Source organism: Thermobia domestica, chromosome 1, assembly GCF_964235325.1.
Source record: "Thermobia domestica chromosome 1, izTheDome1.hap1.1, whole genome shotgun sequence".
Lineage (NCBI taxonomy): Eukaryota > Metazoa > Arthropoda > Insecta > Zygentoma > Lepismatidae > Thermobia > Thermobia domestica.
Genome location: NC_137454.1, coordinates 86,231,353 through 86,253,749, shown reverse-complemented (window position 1 = coordinate 86,253,749; position 22,397 = coordinate 86,231,353). Strand labels below are relative to the sequence as shown.

General features: G+C 35.1%; 1 protein-coding gene across 4 annotated transcripts in view; it reads right to left on the bottom strand.

Annotated features, from left to right (window-relative positions):
• LOC145687018 (cleavage and polyadenylation specificity factor subunit 1-like) overlaps window positions 1-22,397 on the bottom strand; it is a 117,841-nt gene that overhangs the window by 25,388 nt on the left and 70,056 nt on the right. For all 4 annotated transcript variants that reach the window (XM_081760556.1, XM_081760555.1, XM_081760557.1 and 1 more), the window contains exons 12-20: window positions 19,439-19,642; window positions 17,648-17,775; window positions 13,815-13,931; window positions 12,689-13,084; window positions 12,020-12,122; window positions 10,575-10,727; window positions 9,891-10,076; window positions 4,698-4,787; window positions 2,905-3,063 (exon numbers count right to left, since the gene is read on the bottom strand). In XM_081760556.1, coding sequence (XP_081616682.1) covers window positions 2,905-3,063; window positions 4,698-4,787; window positions 9,891-10,076; window positions 10,575-10,727; window positions 12,020-12,122; window positions 12,689-13,084; window positions 13,815-13,931; window positions 17,648-17,775; window positions 19,439-19,642 — 1,536 coding nt within the window. The remainder of the gene's footprint in view (window positions 1-2,904; window positions 3,064-4,697; window positions 4,788-9,890; window positions 10,077-10,574; window positions 10,728-12,019; window positions 12,123-12,688; window positions 13,085-13,814; window positions 13,932-17,647; window positions 17,776-19,438; window positions 19,643-22,397) is intronic.

Below are 22,397 nucleotides of genomic sequence, written 5' to 3'. Positions count from 1 at the left end.
ATTCGATGATGTGTGTCCTGGATGCAAGTGGGAGCTAACCCCCTTACCATATGGACGTGGCAATGATCATGGAGCTAGAAAGATGGAACAAACGACACTCGCAAGCTTTTGCACAACTGAACACAAACAAAAACGGGCCTAATTGCTGCACCATGCATAGCTTTTGAGATCTAGTATGAAACATCCAAACATTTAAATTTTTCCGGGGTACTGCCATCGTCACGCAGGTGCTTTCTTCGCGTTTTTGCCATGTCCTCACTTTTATTTCATGTAATATCAGTCATGATTTTTTTTTCAATAGTTTATTCACATACAGAATTACTTTGTGGCATAAGCAGCAATTTCTAGCACTTTGCCCTCCTAAGATATTACGCTCCAAAAATGGCATCAAAATTACAAACTTCAACTTTCGGACCCCCATAAATCTACGGTGTCACTAGTATCATAGCTGTGGATATTTCTACAGACTCTTTACATGCAATAGTATTCAGCACAAAACTTATGAAACCCCCATTTTATGCCATTCTAAAATACAGCCCGTTTAAAAGTGTAATTTTCTCTAATTTTTCTGGTGATTTCATGTATTGGTTTGCAACCCTGCATATGTATTCTTCGTGTACCTCAGTCTTTCCTCTAAATATTCGTTTTGTTTTGAGTTCATCTGATACGTACGTCCTAAGCAACTGTAGTTTTCGTAAACGCTTGCAAATGCAAAAATTGGCACTCCTCCGACAACAAAGATGGCCGCCATTCAGGAATACTTGTACATACGACAACGTGAATGATGTTAATGACCTACTCATACACACAGTTCGTCACATTCAAATTTTTATAATTTTCGGAGATGGTCGAGCAACCACCTCTGGACCGCTTCGTATGGATTGACCCAACAGTGATCAATTACTTCAGAAAATCATTTATTGAACCTAAACAGAGGATACGGTGGCTCAGTGATAGAGCTCTTACCTCTGGTACGTGGAGTGCCCGGCCTACTTGGTGGTGAACAACATCGTGCCCGTGGTGTTTCTCGGGATACTCCCATTTTCTCCCACAATATCATTCCACCATTTACTTGCTTTAACCATCAGTTTCCCTTAACCTAAGGGCATAATTGTGGGAAAGATTTCATTTCATTCTATTTTTGAACTTAAATTACACTGTACATGCATAAACATAGTAAATAATGAACAAAAGCAGAAAGAATGCTAGGCAATTGAAAAAGAACCACCATCACTGGTTTATCACTTTTAAAGAGTGATGTCTTAAAAATTAATTAGTATATATCCTCGGGAAAATATTTAGAAGTCTGAGCCAAAAACACATCTACTGATTCCCATGAATATGTTGTTCGTATTTACAAAGCAGCAACGTTGTATACATATGAGATATGCATTTTTAAAACACGTAAATACCCAATTTGAGCCCCTACCACGTGGTTAAAATTGTTGGATATTTTCCTTAAACTTCCAAAGTAACTAATTAAAAGTGAGTGATAACAGAAGACATATAATATTACTATACTGTATTCATAACTCATTACAGTAGTAACACTTTAAATACTAAACTTTTGACTACATTCAAAAAAGGATGTCTTGAGAAAAAACTGCGACTTGTAACTTCTTATGAGAAAACTAATCCGTTTTTAATTCTACTTTCATATCCAGACGTTGATTTTTTTCTAATTAATTAATTAACTGACTGGATTTAACATATTTTTTGTCAGCATCGACGCTATATGAAACGGAACCTACAAGTTTAAAAAAACGGGGTCCCAACTATCGCAACTAGTGATTGAATCCGGATCATGCAAACAGAGCATTCTCTCTAGTATTATTAACATTGTATTGTTTCCTAACATTATTTCCATTTCATACTATTTCGTGTTATTTCATTCTAAATTTTTGCATTTAATAATAGTGCTGGCATAATTTGTTACATAACATGTTTCTTTCTGAAAGTATGGTGTAACACTATTCAGAAGTTCAAATTATGCAGATTCTTAATCTGGACAGGTGTTGTTTTACATATTTTGTCAATGGAGATTAAATTGAGCAACTATATATAGGCCAAATAACGAAATTAATTTCAACAGACTTAAAAAAAAGTGAGGAACATTTCATTCAAAGTTCATTGCACATTGTTGTAAAATACATTATGTTACTTATTTAATTAAATTGTTGCTATAGAAATCTCATTAAACTTGTGTGGTGTGATAATTTACAATAAGCAATGTTTTACAATCTCAATGGAGTGACTGTAAGTACATCTACCTATCTATTTATACACCTGTACTAATTGACGAAAATTACTGTGGAACTTAAAATTTTTCTGATAAGTCTAAAACATTATATTCTTTTTCCAAATTTCTTTTCAGATGGCGCATGGAATTCTTTTTTATTTTCTTGCGAACGAATAAAGTCCTCATTATTAGCTTTCTTATTTAGCCCCTTATGTCCTACATGTTAATAGATATTATACCTTAACTGGGAACGGAACACGACAGAGGGATCGAGGTACCTCAGTGGTAGAGCGTTCACCTCTGGTGCATGGGGTCGTTGGTTTGATCCCAGCTCACGCCAAATGAGCTTTGTGGTGGACAAACACCGTGCGAGTGGGTTTTCTCGGGGTTCTCCCTTTCCTCCCACTTTTTTCATTCCACCATTTCATTCACTTTTTATCATCACCGGCTCCTTTAGCCTAGCCGGCATAACCGTGGGACGGGTAAAACTTAGATTTCATTTCATTTCGTAACACGAGGAGACTATGCGAACCAAAGCTTAACTTAGTGACTTTCATTTGTGGGGTACTATACATGCATACTGAAATGATTTCGTTTTATTATTTTGTGAATGATACACGCTTTTACTAACAATATTACTATTCAATATACAACAATATTCTTACCCTGCCTCGGCTGGTAATATCTTCTCCATAATTGTAATTGGTTCCAACTGCTATATAGCCCTTCAATCCACTTCTTGTTCCCTCATAAGCCAAATTTACATTTTTTAGGCAGGTTACATGCTCCCACTCATCTAACTCCATTTTAGTGTTGGGTATGACCTAGGAAATTAAGCAGTTGATAAGTTCAAATATTATTGTAAAGATCACATTTTGCCATTACATGCATAAACATTAGGCTACTGACTACTTTAATAAACCAATAGTAATTTTCCTCATAATACTGACATGAAGTATTGGACAAATGACTTCGGAAAGAAATTACTTTTATGTAAAATAACATTCCTTTAAATTATGGTGTCTAGAATTACTATTACTGCTGAATTCAGTATTACTAGAATGCTATTTTTTTCCCACTAATAGTATAGGATGATGCGCGTAATACAATCTGATTAAAATAAGTAAGTTTTTGCGGTATCTTTACACACACATCCGCACGATAGATTTACAAGAAGCAACGACACATAGTCTTAGTCTCTTTTTGAAGTTCTTTGTCAGTCTATACATAAAGCTTACATGTGCAAATAAAAAACTTACCAACTAAAACTACCCGAACAGAAGTACAGTATAAATTCTAACACAGCTTCTCTTTTATATCTTCCGAATGAACTGATCTATCCCAGATTAATTTCTAAATGAGAAGGCACCTCAACTCACGGAGGAACATCAACGTGATTATGGACTAATCTGCTTAATATGGCAAAAATATCCTAACTAATATATATTTTAAAATTATATATTTTTAAAGACTACAAAAGGGACTTTTTCTTGCTTTCCTCAGTATATTTAACAGGTTATCGAAAAACCGCTTCCATCTATCTAGAACATTTCCGTGTTCATCTAGGATGTTTCGGTTCTATTCTAAACCACATTCACAGCTTGAACTGATACCCTTTCCTAAGTCTATTTATACTCTGTACAAATCCATTATCTTTCTGTTTTTGCTATTTTCTTCTATCTCCCCAATGTTATTTTTTCATGTGTTCTCTCTTTTTCCTCCTAACAGTACCAGTAACTTCGAGTTTACTATTACCGTATTTTTTTGTGTTTGCAATGCCTGGATTCTGAAGACATTACAATCTATGTAACTAGGTTTATAAATTCCAAATAATAATTTCTAACTAACAGAGTACGTATTTTCTACTGGTTATATATTTGTTATGTATGACAAAAGATGAGTGACATACGAATAGTGTGTGTTTATTATCTTGATGAAAATATAATCCTCCATACCTGATTCAACATGAATATGCTGGTCAACTTGCCACTTTTTGTTTCGAAATACTTGGTTCCGTAACTGTGATCTCGCAAACGGTACAATATTATATACGAACTTCTCAAATATACATACATCTATTTTTTAATTTATTTCGAATATCAAGACTTTGCAAGGAATCTGAGCTTATTTTGCACAAACTCTTAAACTTTAGGATAACTGCGAATTATTTGAAAATCTGCACGCAATATTTCCAACTCCATAATTTAAAACTTGAAATATGTTTGAGCAAATAAAACAAGAAAAACGAGAGACGGGTTAAGAGAGAACTTTTATCTGAATTTGGCCAGATCCGCAAATAAATTAGAAACATAGTAAATTTGACATTGTTATTAATATGGTTAAATAAATAACTATCATAAAAGCTCTGATACTTTAAAATTTTACATCGTAATTAGTATTACGCTTAAAACCATCTTGTATCTTACTGCTAACGAGAAGATTATGCATATTATCCTACCTCCCATGAAACAGGAGAAAACAGCAAAATACTGAATCGGTCAACAAGAGGAAATGGAAACCTGTCATTTCGTTCTTCAACAGTTAGTTCCTGGAATGAAAATGGCATTAAATAAATTTCTTCTACAACAGAGTACACATTAAAGCATAAGTAAGAACAGAATAAGACAGAAATGCACACTGGATGTCTTCCAAGAAACGCCAATAAATCACCAGCCAATATATTTCAGACACGAAATTAAAAAATAAATAAATAAAAAATAAAATAAAATAAAAATAAAAAATAAATAAAAAATTGCAACAGCTTCAGTTATCTTCGTACTGATGACGAGCGTAGAGTTTTGTAAAAACTACACTGACTACTAGTTTTACTTACGGTTTTGGGAAGTAGTTAAGATGAAATTCTATATTTTTTCTTATCTTAATTTTAAATTCAGTCCTGTTACGATGCATACATGGCATAAAATATAATTCAGTTCTTGAATACCAGTGCTCGAAAAGGTTTCTTTTAATTTAAACGCCAGTTCTGAAAACTACGCGCCAAAGCAACACAATTCCAATCTGATATCTAGGTCTACATGTAATGTAGCTTAGGCGCTAGAGTCGTATTTCTAGTCGCCATGGGGACTTGGCTCCCAGATTTTTCTATCACTGTTGAATACAATATACATTAAATCAACTAAGCATCCGCTCAACTTCTAAACATAACTTATATGAATTATCTCAATGTACCCACCACACTGCATAGAAGCTTCTATGTACAGCTATGTCAATTCGACACCTGTGTCAGTCAAAAAGGAAAATTAAGAGGAATAGTTTGAAAGGGAATATTGTGTGGAAAATTAAATAAGATAATTATGCAAAATTATTTGAAAATGATCTGAAACACTAAAAGAAGTACTTTTATTTTCCTTTTTTTAATCATGATCATCTTAGGCCACAAGACAATGAACACATTAAACCCTTTCGCTAAGTGCTTCATGAGACGGAGCGGCCCCCACATGTTATTATGGGGACAATATTTTGCGTTCATTCTTCAGTGACTTTCATATAAAATTTGTCTAGACTCGACGTCTCACAGAAAATTCGAACGTCTCGTATGGGAATCTTAAGGTAGCATCTCCAGCTCTTTTGTTTCATTCTGTCAAACATCGAGAAACGCTGAAATATGTGTTTAGTTATTTTTGATAAAAAGTCTAGAATACCAAAGTTCATATTTCTAACCTCAAGGGATTCCAAGATAAATATATACACACATACATCTTATTATAATAATTGCAACCTCCACTCCTTTTTCTTCTTACCTCTTTTCTTCTATTTCAGATACCAAATTTCATGTCTCTAATCTTAAGAGATTCCTAGATATAGGCATCTTATTATAATAATTGTAATCCCACCCATTTTCTCCTACCCACTCTATTTTCTTCTTTTCTACGTCAAATGTTAAAAACGCTAGAACACGTGTCTTACAGTGTCTTCTAAAATTCCAAAATGAAATTTCATGACCTTTTCTTTACCAAACCATAAAATTTCGTAACATTCTCAAGAGCGAATTTAAGTGTGAATTAGGGCGAAGTTTCATGCATGCGATAGAAGCATGCTTTGCTTATGATTTGGTAACGTCTCAAGCCGACCATAGACATTTTTGGTGATGAATTTTGACGTTCTATAGAACAAAATTTTCCAGTCTGTACTTATGTTTGTACAGATTAAAAAAAAAAAAAAAAAAAAAAAAAAAAAAAAAAAAAACCATCGTCGCCCAAAAGCTAAATTTAGGACTTTTTCTTGACTTCCATGACCGTTTTCTGATTTCGTGTCTTTCGTGACTCATAGACACTCTGTCTTACTATTTGAAATACCAATATTCACGTTTCTAATCTTCAAAAATTTGGAAATATGAACATTTTAATATAACTAGCACCCCTATGTCCTCATCGAATTTCCAAAAATCCCTCTTTCTTAGTGGTACCTTATGCCATGAATTCTTTGTACTGTCTAAATTTCAACTTTCTAGCTTAAGTGACTTGGGATCGATTGATCAGTGAGTCAGTCAGTCAGGACTACTATTTTTATATAGAGAGATATTAGGTTGGGAGAAGGGGAAGGGAAATAAAAACATAAAAACCAATGATAAACAGTAAAGTACCTGGTATTTTATCATCTTTCTGAAGGACATGGGCGAATCTGGGGAACGTATTTTGAAGATACTAACGCTGTATATGTGATCAAATGTACAGTTATGATGTGCTGTATGTTTTGAGATAGGGCGATTGGCAATTTGGAGCTCCAGATTATCTCAAAGTGGCTAGAATCCTTTAGCAACTTTAATAAAAAATTTCATGAATGGGGACCAATTATAACAATTCTTCATTTTACACTAAAGTGCTATGAAATAAATAAATATTATATATATATATATATATATATATATATATATATATATATATATATATATATATATATATATATATATATATTTAGGCACCAAAGATTATAAAATGATGTGGGTGATAAATATGAGACAATTTTTTTTAAAACTTACAAATTAAAATATATATACAAAATATGACAGTATTGGAATAATTTCATCTGAACTTCTATGAAATGATGACTTACTGTGACAAGGTGTCATTCATTTATGATGCCAAAGTGCACACCACGCACACAACTGATAACATAAACACAGTCTGCTCGTTGAACATTTTTTAATGCACTGTTTATATTTAAGACACTATTGCTCTTACAGTTTAAAATAAGATAAATAATGAAATAGATTATTACTAACACAAAATTGTCTATAGATAGTATATGTATGTGTGTATGGTCATTACGAATTTAACAATTTTGAATTCTCAAAACGGTTTATTTGAATAAATAAACTGTGAATACGCCTGGTTATTACGGTTTAAAAAAATGAAGAAGGATTAACAACGATCTCCTTACAAAGGGTTTACAGCGAGCCAGTGTGCATCATGGAATGCCTACTTACTGTAGTAAGGAAAAGAACAAATCAAAGAGTTAGTCATGTGATACAAACACTTCTAATGATACAGAGATTCTGGCAGTTAAAGTGTAATGTTGTATAGTAAAAAGTGTCTCTCTCCTTTCCATATATATAAGGCAAACGTCAAGCACTGTACAATAATCATATGATCGATATTACGGTAACAAGCTTCCTAATTTGTTAGCAGAGCACTGTCTTATCTCAGCACTGAAAAATTAAATACGTTTTATGTTCTCCACATCATCTACTTCACGCTACTGCATTGGAGATGTTAACCCGACGTGGATATCGTCGGACTATGATTATGGAAGTGGATAGTTTCAAACGTTGATTCAGTTCTGCAGCCAGTTGTGGCCGCATTAGCTCTACGATTCTTTCTTCAACGTTTGGCGATTCCACTCACTTAGGTTTAGTTTCCGTCCTTTATTCCTGTTTTCTGATGATTTTATTTGAACTTAGCGTCCAGTAAAGCGATAAGAGACGTGGACCTACAGCTTAATGTGGGATCCGAATCAGAACAATATAAACACTCCCTCCGGGAATCGAATCTGGGTACGCTATCCTGATAGCCATGAGGGAGCTCCGTTTCTGATTATGTCTTGCCACGAGTTCAGTATGCCGTCGTCACATAGAACACAGTTACTTTCGCACTCTTACAGTCTTGAATACACTTGATCCAATGCATCTACAATTTGGTCTCTGAAAATCGGACAAATCTTCCACTTTGCATCATCGACGTGCAAAGTACGATATAGTACAGTACACATATTGTACTATACTGCCTCGTATACTATACGCTATCACCCAACACAAGATAGTCATAGTGCACGAAAGTTCAGTATTACTAACTCACAAAGATTACGCGTTGACGGACATAAGTCTTTGCATTATTGTGATAATTATCTGTATTCATAAAATACAATTGATATACATACACTATGTGATCAAAAGTATCCGGACACCCCCAAAAAATGTTTTTCATATTAGGTGCATTGTGCTGCCACCTACTGCCAGGTACTCATTATTAGCGACCTCAGTAGTCATTAGACATCGTAAGAAAGCAGAATGGGGCGCTCCGCGGAACTCATGGACTTCGAACGTGGTCAGGTGATTGAGTGTCACTAGTGTCAGAAGTCTGTACGCGAGATTTCTACACTCCTAAACATCCCTAGGTCCACTGTGTCTGATATGATAGTGAAGTGGAAACGTGAAGGGACACGTACAGCACAAAAGCGTACATGCCGACCTCATTTGTTGACTGACAGAGACCGCCGATAATTGAAGAGGGTCGTAAAGTGTAATATCCAGACCATCAAACAGGAATTCCAAACTGCATCAGGATCCACTCCAAGTACTGTGACAGTTAGGCGTGAGGTGAGAAAACTTGGATTTCATGGTCGAGCGGCTGCTCATAAGCCACACATCACACAGGTAAATGCCAAACGACGCCTCGCTTGGTGTAAGGAGCGTAAACATTGGACGATTGAACAGTGGAGTGACGAATCACGGTACACAATGTGGCGATCCAATGGAAGGGTGTGGCTATGGCGAATGCCCGGTGAACATCTGTCAGCGTGTGTAGTGCCAACAGTAAAATTTGGAGGTGGTGGTGTTATGGTGTGGTCGTCTTTTCTTGGAGGGAGCTTGCACCCCTTGTTGTTTTGCGTGGCACTCTTCACAGCGCATACCTACATTGATGTTTTAAGCACCTTCTTGCTTCCCACTGTTGAAAAGCAATTCGGGGATGGAGATTGCATCTTTCAAGACGATCGAGCACCTGTTCATACTGCACGGCCTGTGGCGGAGTGGCTACACGACCATAACATCCCTGTAATGGACTGGCCTGCACAGAATCCTGACCTGAATCCTATAGAACACCTTTGGGATGTTTTGGAACGCTGACTTCGTGCCAGGCCTCACCGACCTACATCGATACCTCTCCTCAGTTCAGCACTCCGTGAAGAATGGGCTGCCATTCCCCAAGAAACCTTCCAGCACCTGATTGAAAATATGCCTGCGAGAGTGGAAGCTGTCATCAAGGCTAAGGGTGGGTCAACACCATATTGAATTCCAGCAGTACCGATGGAGGGCGCCACGAACTTGTAAGTCATTTTCAGCCAGGTGTCCGGATACTTTTGATCACATAGTGTACAACGAAAAGAACAGTGTTACTAAAAAAAATGAACTTACCTTATCCTCTCCATTAAATACATACAACTTATTTGATGGTTCTGCTAAACTTGTTACAACACAGTACGTCTTACTTTCCAGATGGTAAGTGGCGAAATGGGGAGTGCATCGCAATGGGACTTTACGTACTGGCCACGGAGCATCATATGACAGATGTGTTGGTAAAACACAAATGCGAAGCTCAGACTGTAAAGAAATAAAAATGTAAATTATTATTTTTTTTTATTTTACAGTATTTTTTTTTTAACTATGATGAAAATGATTATTAACATAAGACAAAAGGACAAAGGTAATTATATAATAACTTACGTTGAAGAAGTACTAAATAACGCACAGTCCAAAAATGCTTTGTCTGAAAGGAGTGGAAAACTGCATTTAGAAGCAATTGAAAGACTATAATCATGGGAAATCATGTAAGCAATTGAAAGACTGGGAAATCATGTAAGCATAATATCTTGAAGTAATGTCAATGCCTGAGAGATATTCGAACTTTATTAGTATGTTATACAGTAAAAGAAACAAAGAGTTTCCTTTTCCTTTCGAAAAATGTTATATAGTACTTATTCACTGAACATGATACTCTGTACGTATCACTAAGAATTAAACACATGAAAAAAAAAAAAAAAATCCCCAAAACAAATACTAACAACTTACATACAAAACCTAAAAGTTATATTTCCATACCTTTTTGTTAAAATACAAAAATCCCTGAGGACAATTAACATTGTGAAATGGAGCAAAACATGTGATGGGACCATCTATACCCATTGGATGCGTTCGAAGTTCTCCTCTTGATGTTAAAAACAGCCAATGGGGGTAAGGACCACAAATGAACACCTAAAATAAAGAAAAGTTATTTTTAATCAAGAAAGGCTAATATCTAACTTTAAGAATTAATGATGAACCTCAAAAGAAAAAAGTCACTAATGATTCAAATCTTTACCATGGTCTCTGGCAGAAGTTCAGTCTCCATTAACTTATAAAGTGGAAGAATAATATAACGAAAAACACATAAATACTATGTTTATTGGAAACTTACAAAAAACTATGTGAACTCCCATAAATACTCGACACTAAATTTTACAAGTTCTTGTAGTTTTTAAATCATCCATGCTAATCAAATAGTAGTTATAACAGCAAATCTATAGTGTTATAATATGGAGAACGTCTGACACATTATTAATTTTATAATAAAACTTACTTTATTATAGATCACTGACTTACTGGTCAGTGAATGTTCATTGTTGTTCGCTTTGCGACCGACAAAGGAAACTGAAAATTTCTTCAAAACAGACCACTAAATTTTCACAGAATAAATATACAGGCATAATAAAGGCAGTTTTATTATAGTATTATAAGCAAGTAGCAATGTCACGTGTACACCACGTGAAGGAGTTTGGTTTGTATGGCATGACATTTTCTCGATACTGAAACCGGAGGTTGTAGTAGATTTCTACCATTTCCGGTTTTAGTATGGACATTAAAGTGGAGACTGAATATTTCTTGGGAAGCTTCATTGATTGCAGCAAACCGCTTCTCCGTATCCATTACCGTTTTTACTCTACGGTGATCAACGTTAAAACCGGAAGTGGTTGCTTCCTGCCACTTCCAGTTTGAATAGCCGGTTAAGAAAGAAGATGATGTCTATTCTTAGGACGCCAAATTGATTTCAAAAATCGTTTCTCGCTATCTCTTATCGTTTTTACTCTATGCAGAACAGTATTGGAGCCGGAAATTGCAGTAAATTTCTATTCTCCCGGTTTTATTAGTGTTAAAGATCTATTACAGTTCCTGCTATATAGCGAACAATGTAAAAACCTGAAATGGTTGAATTCTACCATTTCGCGTTTGAATACCACCTCCAAAAGCTCGCTTCTTAATTTTTGACCTTCTACACTCTGGCTAAAATTGATGGTGATTTATTAAGAAGTTGTTGAGAATTCTTGTCTCTGGACGGACGGACGGACGAACATACGGACAGAGTAAATATATAAAGGAGTTTTGGTAAACTAAACTCCTAAATTAAAATATGTGCGAAAGGAATCATTATTTGCAAAAACATGTATTCAGTTCTTGAAAGAGTGAATTTTGTAACGCTATTTAACAATAAGTTTCTTATTTCAACTTACCCCATTATAGCCTGCTATGCTGCTAAAATATTTCAACTGACACACGCGACTAACTTTTTCTGGAACAGCTGGTTCTCCTTCCGTAGTCTTTTTCTTGGATTTGCTTCCGAGAAACAAAAAAACATGTTTTTCAATTAGAAATTACTTGATCACGCAACAGAATGCATATTAATAATAACATTTACAATTTAATTATCTTCCGATTGCATATTTAAGGACTCTAAAAGTATTTACCTTTTTTCCACTTATGAAATTACCATAAAATATTAGGAACAATTTTACAGTTTCAGAGAAATACTCTGATTAAAATTTACCGTTGGTTAGTGAATAATGTAAGTGCCATGTCAACTGGTATTTCTTCGATTAAGAAATACATATCCCTGATATTTGAAAATGTTACATTCTGGGAAAACTGCTAACTCGTTATTTTTCAAAGTAGTAAGTTGTTCTGATACTATATTTTAATAAAGAATGTTGAAATAGTTAGAGAGAGAGAGAGAGAGAGAGAGAGAGAGAGAGAGAGAGAGAAAAACAGAACACGTCACAAAATGTAAACCCATACAGTAAACAGTATTGAAAGATAACAAGCTAATCCTTACTACTGTTTCGTAATTTCCGAATTACCTACATTAATTTCAAATATGTATAACACTATAAAATATATCATACCTTGATTTCCTTTCTCTCATCAAAAGATTATGAGTAATTTTCCGAAATCTCATTTTCATGCGTCCTCTAGGATATGTATATACCTCATATAAGAGCAATTCTTCATCCAATCTTGCAAGAAGAAGAGGTCTGCCTCCTTGGTGTCCTAATGCTACCATTAGAAGCTCTCTGACTATCGGAGGCCCTTCAGGTTCTGTCGTTGGAGGAACAGGAGTGGAAGGAACAGAGGACGCCGTTGGTACCAAGCTGTCACTCAATACACGAGCACCATAAGGAAAATTCTTTACTACATAACTTAATTTAAAGTCCGGCAACGTGTACAGTTCAAGAGCTCCATCTTCTCTTGCTACAAACACCCAATATGTAGGCTTAACTTCCTGGCTATACTTTTGCCACCTGAAATGTTTATTAGAGGAAATAGATTAGCATTTTACAGCTAATTTTTCCAAATGAACATGCTTAACGTAAAACTACATTATTTCATTAGGTAATGTGATTTTCGACGTCATATACCATTATACAATGTTTGCTCAAGTCCAAGTAGATACGGTGTATGTAGAGACAAAGAAAGCAATAGCATTAACACTGAGATTAAGCTATCAGACTTGACTCCAAATCCAGCACACTTTCATTTCTATTATTATTATTATTTCTGAGTTCTTATGGAAGAGTATTAAGTATGGAGAGTATTCGTATTGTTACTAAAGAAATATACATATGTTTAGAGCTATTGGCCTGGATTTACTCAACCTTTATCCTAGAATAATCAGTTATAAAGAAGTGTAGACACAAATCAATTTGAAGCTAAAACAATGCAATAAATGAATTCAGAAACATAGATCTCATATTAGTCACATCATTCAACAGTATTTTCAAACAAGCAAGGCGAACGTGAATTCTTAAGTATCTAAGATATTTCTCACTATTGATAAAAATGTCTTCAAACCAATAATATTAGAGACAAGCGATGGGTTAATGAACAATAACAACACTATTTTACAATTTTATTTTACAGTTATTAGAAATTTTGCTACAGATACAAAAGTATTGAACAGAAGGAATCCTTTAATGAATGCTTAAATATTTTGTGCAATAAACTGCATCACACAAACAGGAAAATACTTACCACGGTACTGATTTAGGCTTAGCTTCAGGTGCAGCACTAGTTTCAACAGTTGTGCGAGATTCAAAGAGAGAAACATCTGACTCTCCATACAGCATTTCGTCTTCATCATCTATTTCTCTAAAAACAAAATACATAGTAAATTAATCCGATTATATTTTCGCTTTACAGTCCTGTTAAAACTTAGAAATATGCAATGCTTTATGATTTTTTTCTTTCTTTCTTTCTTTCTTTTTTTCTTTTCTTTTTTTTTTTTTTAATCCATGAAACAATCTGGAAACCTTCTTTATACAGAATTCAATATTTGGATACGTAAATTTTATAGAAGAGGCTTTCTGGTATAACATTTTCTGACTTCTGACGTGTTTCCAACTCTAAATTTTCTATTGCAGATGATATGGCGCTTGTTGCAGAATCTGAAAAGGAAATCTGTAAAATGTTAGAAAACCTGACGATGGGCTTTGAAGAATATGGGATGAAAATAAATGTTAGAAAGACAAAAACCATGGTGATTGGAACGAAGAGGTTTGTGTCAAATATAAAAGTGGGAGGGGAGCAAATAGAACAAGTGAATAGTTTTCTTTGCATGACATGAAGGGCGAACGTGAAATAAAAGCAAGGATAGGAATGGCAAAAGAAGCCTTTAGGAGGAAGAAAAGTCTGTTTTGTGGGACATTGAATAAAGAGTTGAGAAAAAGACTCATAAAATGCTTCGTTCGGAGTGTTGTACTGTATAGGGCAGAAACGTGGACATTACGTAAAAGTGATGAAAAACGACTGGAAGCATGTGGGTGTGGAGAAGGATGGAAAAAATTAGCTGGGTCGAGCGGAAAACGAATGAGTGGGTGTTAGAAATGGTGGGGGAGAAAACACTTTTAGATATTGTTAAGAAGAGGAAGATAAACTGGTTGGGACATTGCCCAAGAAGAAATTGTATCATGAGGGAGGTCATAGAGGGTATGGTGGCGGGAAAGAGAGGCAGAGGGTGAAGGAGACTACAATTAATGGATGATATAAAAACAGAAAGATCATACGTGAAGACAAAGAGGTTAGCGGAGGACCGTGGAGCATGGAAGCTTCTCAGCTGCTGCAAGTGACCTGCCAGTAAGGGCAGAATACCTATGATGATGATAATATATATAGTGCGTTCCACGAATAACACTAAGGCCCGTCTCCTGAAGAAACCAAGGCATATAGAAAAATGAAACCTTTTGTAACCTTCAAGGGACATAAATGATAACATTATGCTGATATGGAGAACTCCCCATGAGGTTCGCTCAAGGGGGTTACGGGAGATAACTATAAAATTTTAAATTGCAACCCCCACCGTGTGGTATTTCGTTTGAATGGTAATCACGTGTAAAGATCAATTTTGGAAACTACATGTCGCTAGCGTGTCCCTATCCAACATGGCGGCCATCGGTAAAGTAGGGTCCAAGTACGTTCCACGCATAACACTAAGGTTCATCTCCTGAAGAAACTAAGGCAGATAGAAACATGAAACCTTTAGTAACCTTCAAGGGACATAAAAGACATTATTATGCTGATAAGGAGAATCCCCCAAGAGAAGGGCCTAAGGAGTTACGGGGGGTAACTACAAAATTTTAAATAGCAACACTCACCATGTGGTACCTCGTTTGAAAGGAAATCCCATATAGAGACCAGTTTTGGAAACTACATGTCGCTAGCGTGTCTCTATCCAACATGGCGGCTATCCGTAAGTACAGTCGAAGTACGTTCCACGGATAACACTAAGGCCTGTCTTCTGAAGAAACCAAGACAGATAGAGGCATGAAATCTTTTGTATCCTTGAAGGGATACAAAAGACAACATTATGCTAAGGAAAATCCTCCATGAGGAGGGGGGGCTAAGGGGGTTACGAGGGGTAACTACGAGTACTTCGACGGTACTAATGGATGGCCGCCGTGATGGATAGAGACACGACAACGACAGCAGTTTCCAGAATTGGTCTTTACACGTGATTACCATTCAAACGAGGTACCACACGATGGGGGTTGCTACTTAAAATTTTATAGTTCTTCCTACTTTACGGATGGATGGCCGCCATGTTGGATAGGGACAGCTAGCGACATGTAGTTTCCAAAATTGGTCTCTACACGTGATTACCTTTCAAACGAGATAGCACACCGTGGGGTTGCTATTTAAAATGTTGTAGTTACCCCCGTAATCCCTTGAGCGTACCTAATGGGGGGTTTTCCATATCAGCATAATGTTGTCTTTTATGTCCCTTGAAGGTTACGAGAGGTTTCATGTTTCTATCTGCTTTGATTTCTTCAGGAGACGGGCCTTAGTGTTATTCGTGGAACGCACTGTATATATATATATATATATATATATATATATATATATATATATATATATATATATATATATATATATATATATATATATATGTGTGTGTAGGGGACATTACGAGAAAGATAAATGAAATCTTTCAGTTTAACGTCCCAGGATTATGTCCTTTTGGCTAAGGGATACGGATAATTAAGTTAATGATGATGGACTAATTGGTGAAATGAGAACGTGAGTACCTCGAGAAAACCCACGGACACACGGTGTTATCCATCACGAACTTACTTGGACGGCGATGGAACCAGGGATTCCACGCACCAGAGGTAAGCACTCTAGCACTCAGCTACCGTGCTCTCCAAAAGAAAGAAAGAGAGGATCTATCAATATACCTCAAAAGTGTTCTAAAATTTCGAATTATGTTCCTGTTGAATTATTACAATTATCCATAGCGAGCACATACGGACGACGGTGGGCACATGAGATCGTAGATAAGCTTTACTGTTCTGAAAATATTTCTGTTTACAATATAGACGTTGCGTTTGTGTTTTATTTTTCCTGCTCCTCCTTAACTACCATGAAATGTGTCTGTTATACATAGAGTTAATCTTTTTAATTAAAATATAAGTTTAAAAGCTTTCAGGCCATCATATTTCGATGAACAACGTTTATTTATTTAGTACACATATTTCAATGGCTATATGAGACATAGATCTATAGTTTACAGCGAGATCCAAGCATGACCTGTCGCCTTGAGTCCAAGATGAGTACTCCTTCCAAAGCGAGAATCAAAGTCATTTATTTACGACCGAGGAAAATCGACTCTCTGGCAAATACAGTGGAAGCTGCACCTATTTCTATCCCTACTTTTTTATTATTATTCATACATGGTTTTCATTTTATAATACTTCGAACTATTGTCATTATTGTCTCTACTATTATTTCATGGATTATTTTTTCGTATTTTTTTAATTCCCTTTCTATTATTTTACACAATTATAGAAAGATAAATTTCCTTCCTCATTTTTATTAACCTTTGTCCCTTCTGTGCTCTTACCAACCAACCCTTCCCATTAGTCTATCTTTCTGCACTAAACCTAAAAATAGTAGAACTATGCCGTGACTGCATTCCCCTATAGTGCCCCACTGGCTTCACAGCTATTTTCTGTTCTTTCTTTTTCGTTTCTTCTTATCTGTTTCTTTCTTTATCTGATATAATGTTTAGCAAAAAATATTTTCTAGTTTACTTTCTGCGCTGTTGAATGATAATGATCCATTATTTTCCAGTAAGTAATTTATGACTTTTCTTTCTTTATTTGTTAGTATTATATGTTACAACAAAGTACAACAAAGAACTCACATAAGCAACAGAAAATCAAAACAATACGTAAATGATTTAAAAAAAAAACAACTTAATAAATGCATTTAGTTTTCGTAATTGAAGTCTCATCAACATAATGTAAAAAGATTTTAAGTATATGACTATCTTAACAGCAAATGTAAGTGTAAGTGAAATAAATGCGTACGTTTTTACAACTTCATCGACAGGTTTGGCAATCGGCACAGAACTTTCTTCAGTATCTTCCTCTGGTATAGTTGTTGTGAATAATCCACTAACATCTCGATAGGCACAAAGTGTTGATATCACTGGTGCCTGGAATCATTACCATATATAAAAAACGAATTAAAAATACTCTCAGTAAAATTGTTTTATATTACCAAACATACTAACATGACGATAGCAGTTATATTTACCAAGTTTATCAATAATAAAACATATAACCACGTCATTTTATAAGATGACATATCGTTGATCACTCGCAAATGAGCATTTACTTTTGCAACCTTTCAGGAAGGGAAAGCAAAAAGTAACTATACATTCAAAATATGACCTTCTATAGTTCTATTATCTTAGAAACTAGTATAAACATAAGCCGCTTCGATATGTGGTGAAAGATACTGGAATCAGAAGTCAGGCAAAGCTCAGAACCTCTGATTTTTGAGCTATTCACTTCAGTGACGTGACTAACAATAAAAAGACTGCTTGCAATTTATGATTCTAATATAACCTACTGTAGAATTAAATATTTTCTTTTAATCGTGAAACTATAAACTTTGTTTATGATAATAAATTAGAATTATACTGATTGAATACCCAAATGGTGACGGCAAACTGACGCTACGTTTTAATGGCCCATTCTCATCTTTTTCATGCAGCATTTTTTTTTCTCAATACGCTCCTTGTAGAACTACATATTTTGATGTCTTCTCCACTATAAACAAATTAAAAATTCCTTGTCGAAAAACCCCTCATTCCTCTTCTATCGTTTCTCAAAAACATGACAATAACTCATCACAGTGATAATTTTTCAAACTATGTTCATTTAACCAAATCATTCACTGACCAGTGAACTCTTATAACTTGATTTAAAAATGTTCCAGTCCATAATCAAGTTTCCACTCGTTTGCGGTCTGTGTGTTACTATTAAGGAAATTGCGTTCCTTTAATGGAAATTATTTAACTGAAAACAAATTTCCACATGATGTAATGGAATGAAACCAATGCCTGTAAAACCTATTTGAGATTTTTTCTGTACACTCCTGTTTTATTTTGAACCTATACACGGAGTTCGCATTTTTATGGATACAAGGAACTTTCAAATTATCTCTGCAGTGGAGGATACAGTTCTACAAGGAGCGTAATTAAAAAAGCTTTCACTTTATTAATACGCATCCTATTGCGTCATTAAGTATATTTTCTTCAAGATTTTACAAATACTTTTTATTATGTTTGCGTAACGTTCAATCTTTCTTATCTTTTCTTCACTATTATGCGTGACGCACATGAAATTAATACTATAAACATGATTTTTCTTTTCTATTTGCACATGAATATAGTACTACTTTCAACTTCATAAAATTATGACTAACGAAAACTAATTACTTTCTCATCATAAATACATTTTATCAAATCAAAGTAATTTTATTTACGTAAGCGTGCTTACACAATTAGATGCTTCAAGTGCGACATATCCTCACTGAAAACAATAATAATATAGTAAACTGATTTAAAAAATAGTTAAAAGTCTGTTAAAAACAGTACCTCATGTAGTTGATAACATGAAAATCAGCAAATACGTGGGTCACTTAGCGATTATTGAGCCCTGTTTTCATAAGCAGTTCGATATTACCCTCTCATTTTATCGCATTAATATTTGTGAATTTTTAAGATACTTTTAAGTGATTATATTATAAATATCTGATTCCAGCTTAAATGATAAATTAATTATAAAGATCAAATCATCAGAAAAACGTACCACTGGAATTACAGGCTTGGTTACACTAAGCCTTCCTTGCCCACGGCTTTCCTTTAAAGTAAGCACCAAAATTTGCCCATCTTCGCTAAGAATTACAACATGAGGATCAGCAGACGAGGCATGAACGATTGGACTTCCAAGATCCAAAGGTATTTGCTGAACTTGATCGAGGTTTTGAAGTAATCTTACTCCCATTTGTGATACCTAAAATAAAAAAAATAAAAATTGGGCGACTCCTGTCAGTACTTAGTAACTGTCACTTCCGCAGACAACGATATAAGGATTAACTAAATTTGCCCTACATATCGTTATACCACTGATAAACTTGATCGACTTATTTGATTGGGAAGGAGAAACTAATGAGAACACCAGCAACTTGGCCATCTGCCTCCGTCATAACCACTGATAAATGTTCACAAAATAAAGTATGCTATTTTTCTTTTATTGCACTGATCTCTTGTAAGAAGAAAGGGATAATTAATGTCCATCATGGAAGAGAATTATGTCAGTAATTAGCATGTTGCATTACGTGACGTGGGGGAATTCCCAGAGAAAAAATCGAAAGGAATACCAGTACCGATTATGAAAAGTTTCTTAAGTAAAAGAAAGAAGTAATAACTAACTAACTAACTCTATGGCCTATGGAAGCGCGGAGGTTCAATGCCGCATTCACAAAAGCGCTCCACTGACTTCTATCCTTAGCCAATTGGATTCAGTTTCTACTTTGTATTCCTATTTCTGCGAGATCCATCTTAATATTGCCCTCCCATCTGCGCCTAGGTCTTCCTAATGGTCGCTTTCCGATTGGTCTTCAAGTCATGACTTTGAAAGCGTTTCTACTTGTTACCTTATGCTTAGCATAATGTAACATGGCCCGATGCTTTTGAGCACCTTGTATGTTGGTAGAAAATTTTAAAATTTATTTAGAATGTTAATAGAAACTTTTGTTTTATAGTAGAGCAAACCGTAGGTTGAGAATTTTGCGTAAATTTAGTAAAACAGATCATTTCAATAGAGGTTAGATGAAGATTACATGATTATTAATTATATTTTATATATTTTACGCATTTATTCATGAATATATTATTATTTTAGACAAATAAGTATATATTTCGGCTTTTTCAATGGTTTTCAGTTCGTTTCTATTCATATTTCGGCATAGGGAATCTTCACAAGAAAGCTAAAAATTTTATTTCGTAAAATCTTCATCAAAATTCCAAATTAATAAAGTCAGCCATAATTTCTTCTTGGTGCATCTCTTTGTTTCGAAGTAAAATTATCTGATTGGCTAATCCACAATCACAGCTGCGGCTGAGATTTCGGTTCTCTTTGATCTTCACTCAGAAGCCTATCATCCTATGATTACGTCATCATTATCTTCCAATTGGGGATCATCTTCTCGTAACTCTTTGTCTTACGGCGTCAGCCTTTTCAAGAGTCAGACGTGCAGTGTTTAGCGTCTGCGAAAAAGTGGAATAATTTGTAATCACGTGAAAATTGTGTCAAATTCTTCGTTTTGGCGAATATCGGAAGAGATAACTGTACGACATTTGGTGTTTCAACAAATTGTTAATCCGGAAATAAGACAATTGTGAAGTAATTTCGCATAACATAACGGATACTAGCCTGTAGCTATCCAGTGGTATGGAATGAGCTCCTTAGCAAATTCTGCGTTCTCGGTCCACCAGAGAACCTAAGAGAAGAAAGAGGAGACGGTGGAAGAGAGAGAAAGAATATTGAGTAGTGGTGCAGACCCGAGGAAGAAGAAGTCAAGCCACGCTCGACGGCTTTTCTGGAAAGGTGCTGAAGGAGTTTCCAAAATTTTTTTTAGACCACGTATCACGAGTTTCCCAGGAACCTCGGGTGGAAGTTATCAGGAATTCTTTTGTTGTTTAACATATCCGTTTAATCTTGGTGTAAGAAGAGGATGTCAAGTAAGTAAGGAACAGTGAAAGTGAAACTCAGGTATTTGGCTTCAAAATTTTCCTTGTTCTGGCAAACTATCATGAGTGAATATATTTTCTGGTGTTCGTGCAATTCTCGTAATATGAAGCACTAAATTCGTAAAGTTTCCCTCAACGCCGCACGCATGTAGATTTAGGCAATGTGACATCGTGTTTTCATTCGATGGGGGGGGGAAAGAAAGCTAGAATCTCAGCAGAGCGATTGTCGTAATCTCAAGAAAATGTGTGTAACGCACACACATTTTCCCCAGTGATGAAAGATGTTTTAGATTCCCCAAAATCTAGAAATTATTCATTTTCGGTAATTCTGCTCAAAAATTCAACCTTTATTCATTTTGGCATGTTTTCTTTGGTTTGACGTAGAATGATTATGAATGTTGAATATGTAAACAAGTGTCAGTATCACGGCTATTGGTCTAGTGCAAGGGTACATGCATCTTGCGTACCGATAACCGAAAACGTTCATCAATAGGTTAAACCTACGTACTATTTTAGAAGCTGATACCCATCAAGTTAGAAAATGCAATGTTGATAATTACTAGTAAATATTTTTTCCTTCTTTTAAGAAATTGAATATATTCTGAACGACACTAATGCAAAACTAACCACTGCGTCTTCGGTAGGAATGTGGTAGCGAAAATAAAATATAAATGCAAGTTAAGTATGGTGCTTTAGGAAATGTATGTGTGATTTTTTTTTTTTATTAATATATATATACTTGTTTAGGTTAAGTTAGTTTAGTTAGATTAGGGCTTTAGGTTTAAGTTGTGTGAATATATTATATGCATGTCTTACCTGTGCTAGGTTGTCATGTGGGTCCGAGCTGACAAGAGGTCGCGAAGAGCGTAAATCCTCTACGCCGGCCACGAAATCAATGCACAGAAGAGTGTAAGCACCAAGGAATATAAGTAAACAAAGGGCAAATAAAGCTAACCACAATCTGTAGGCAGTGAATTGATTATTTTCAGTAGTGTTTTGTATTTTCTGTTGTACTC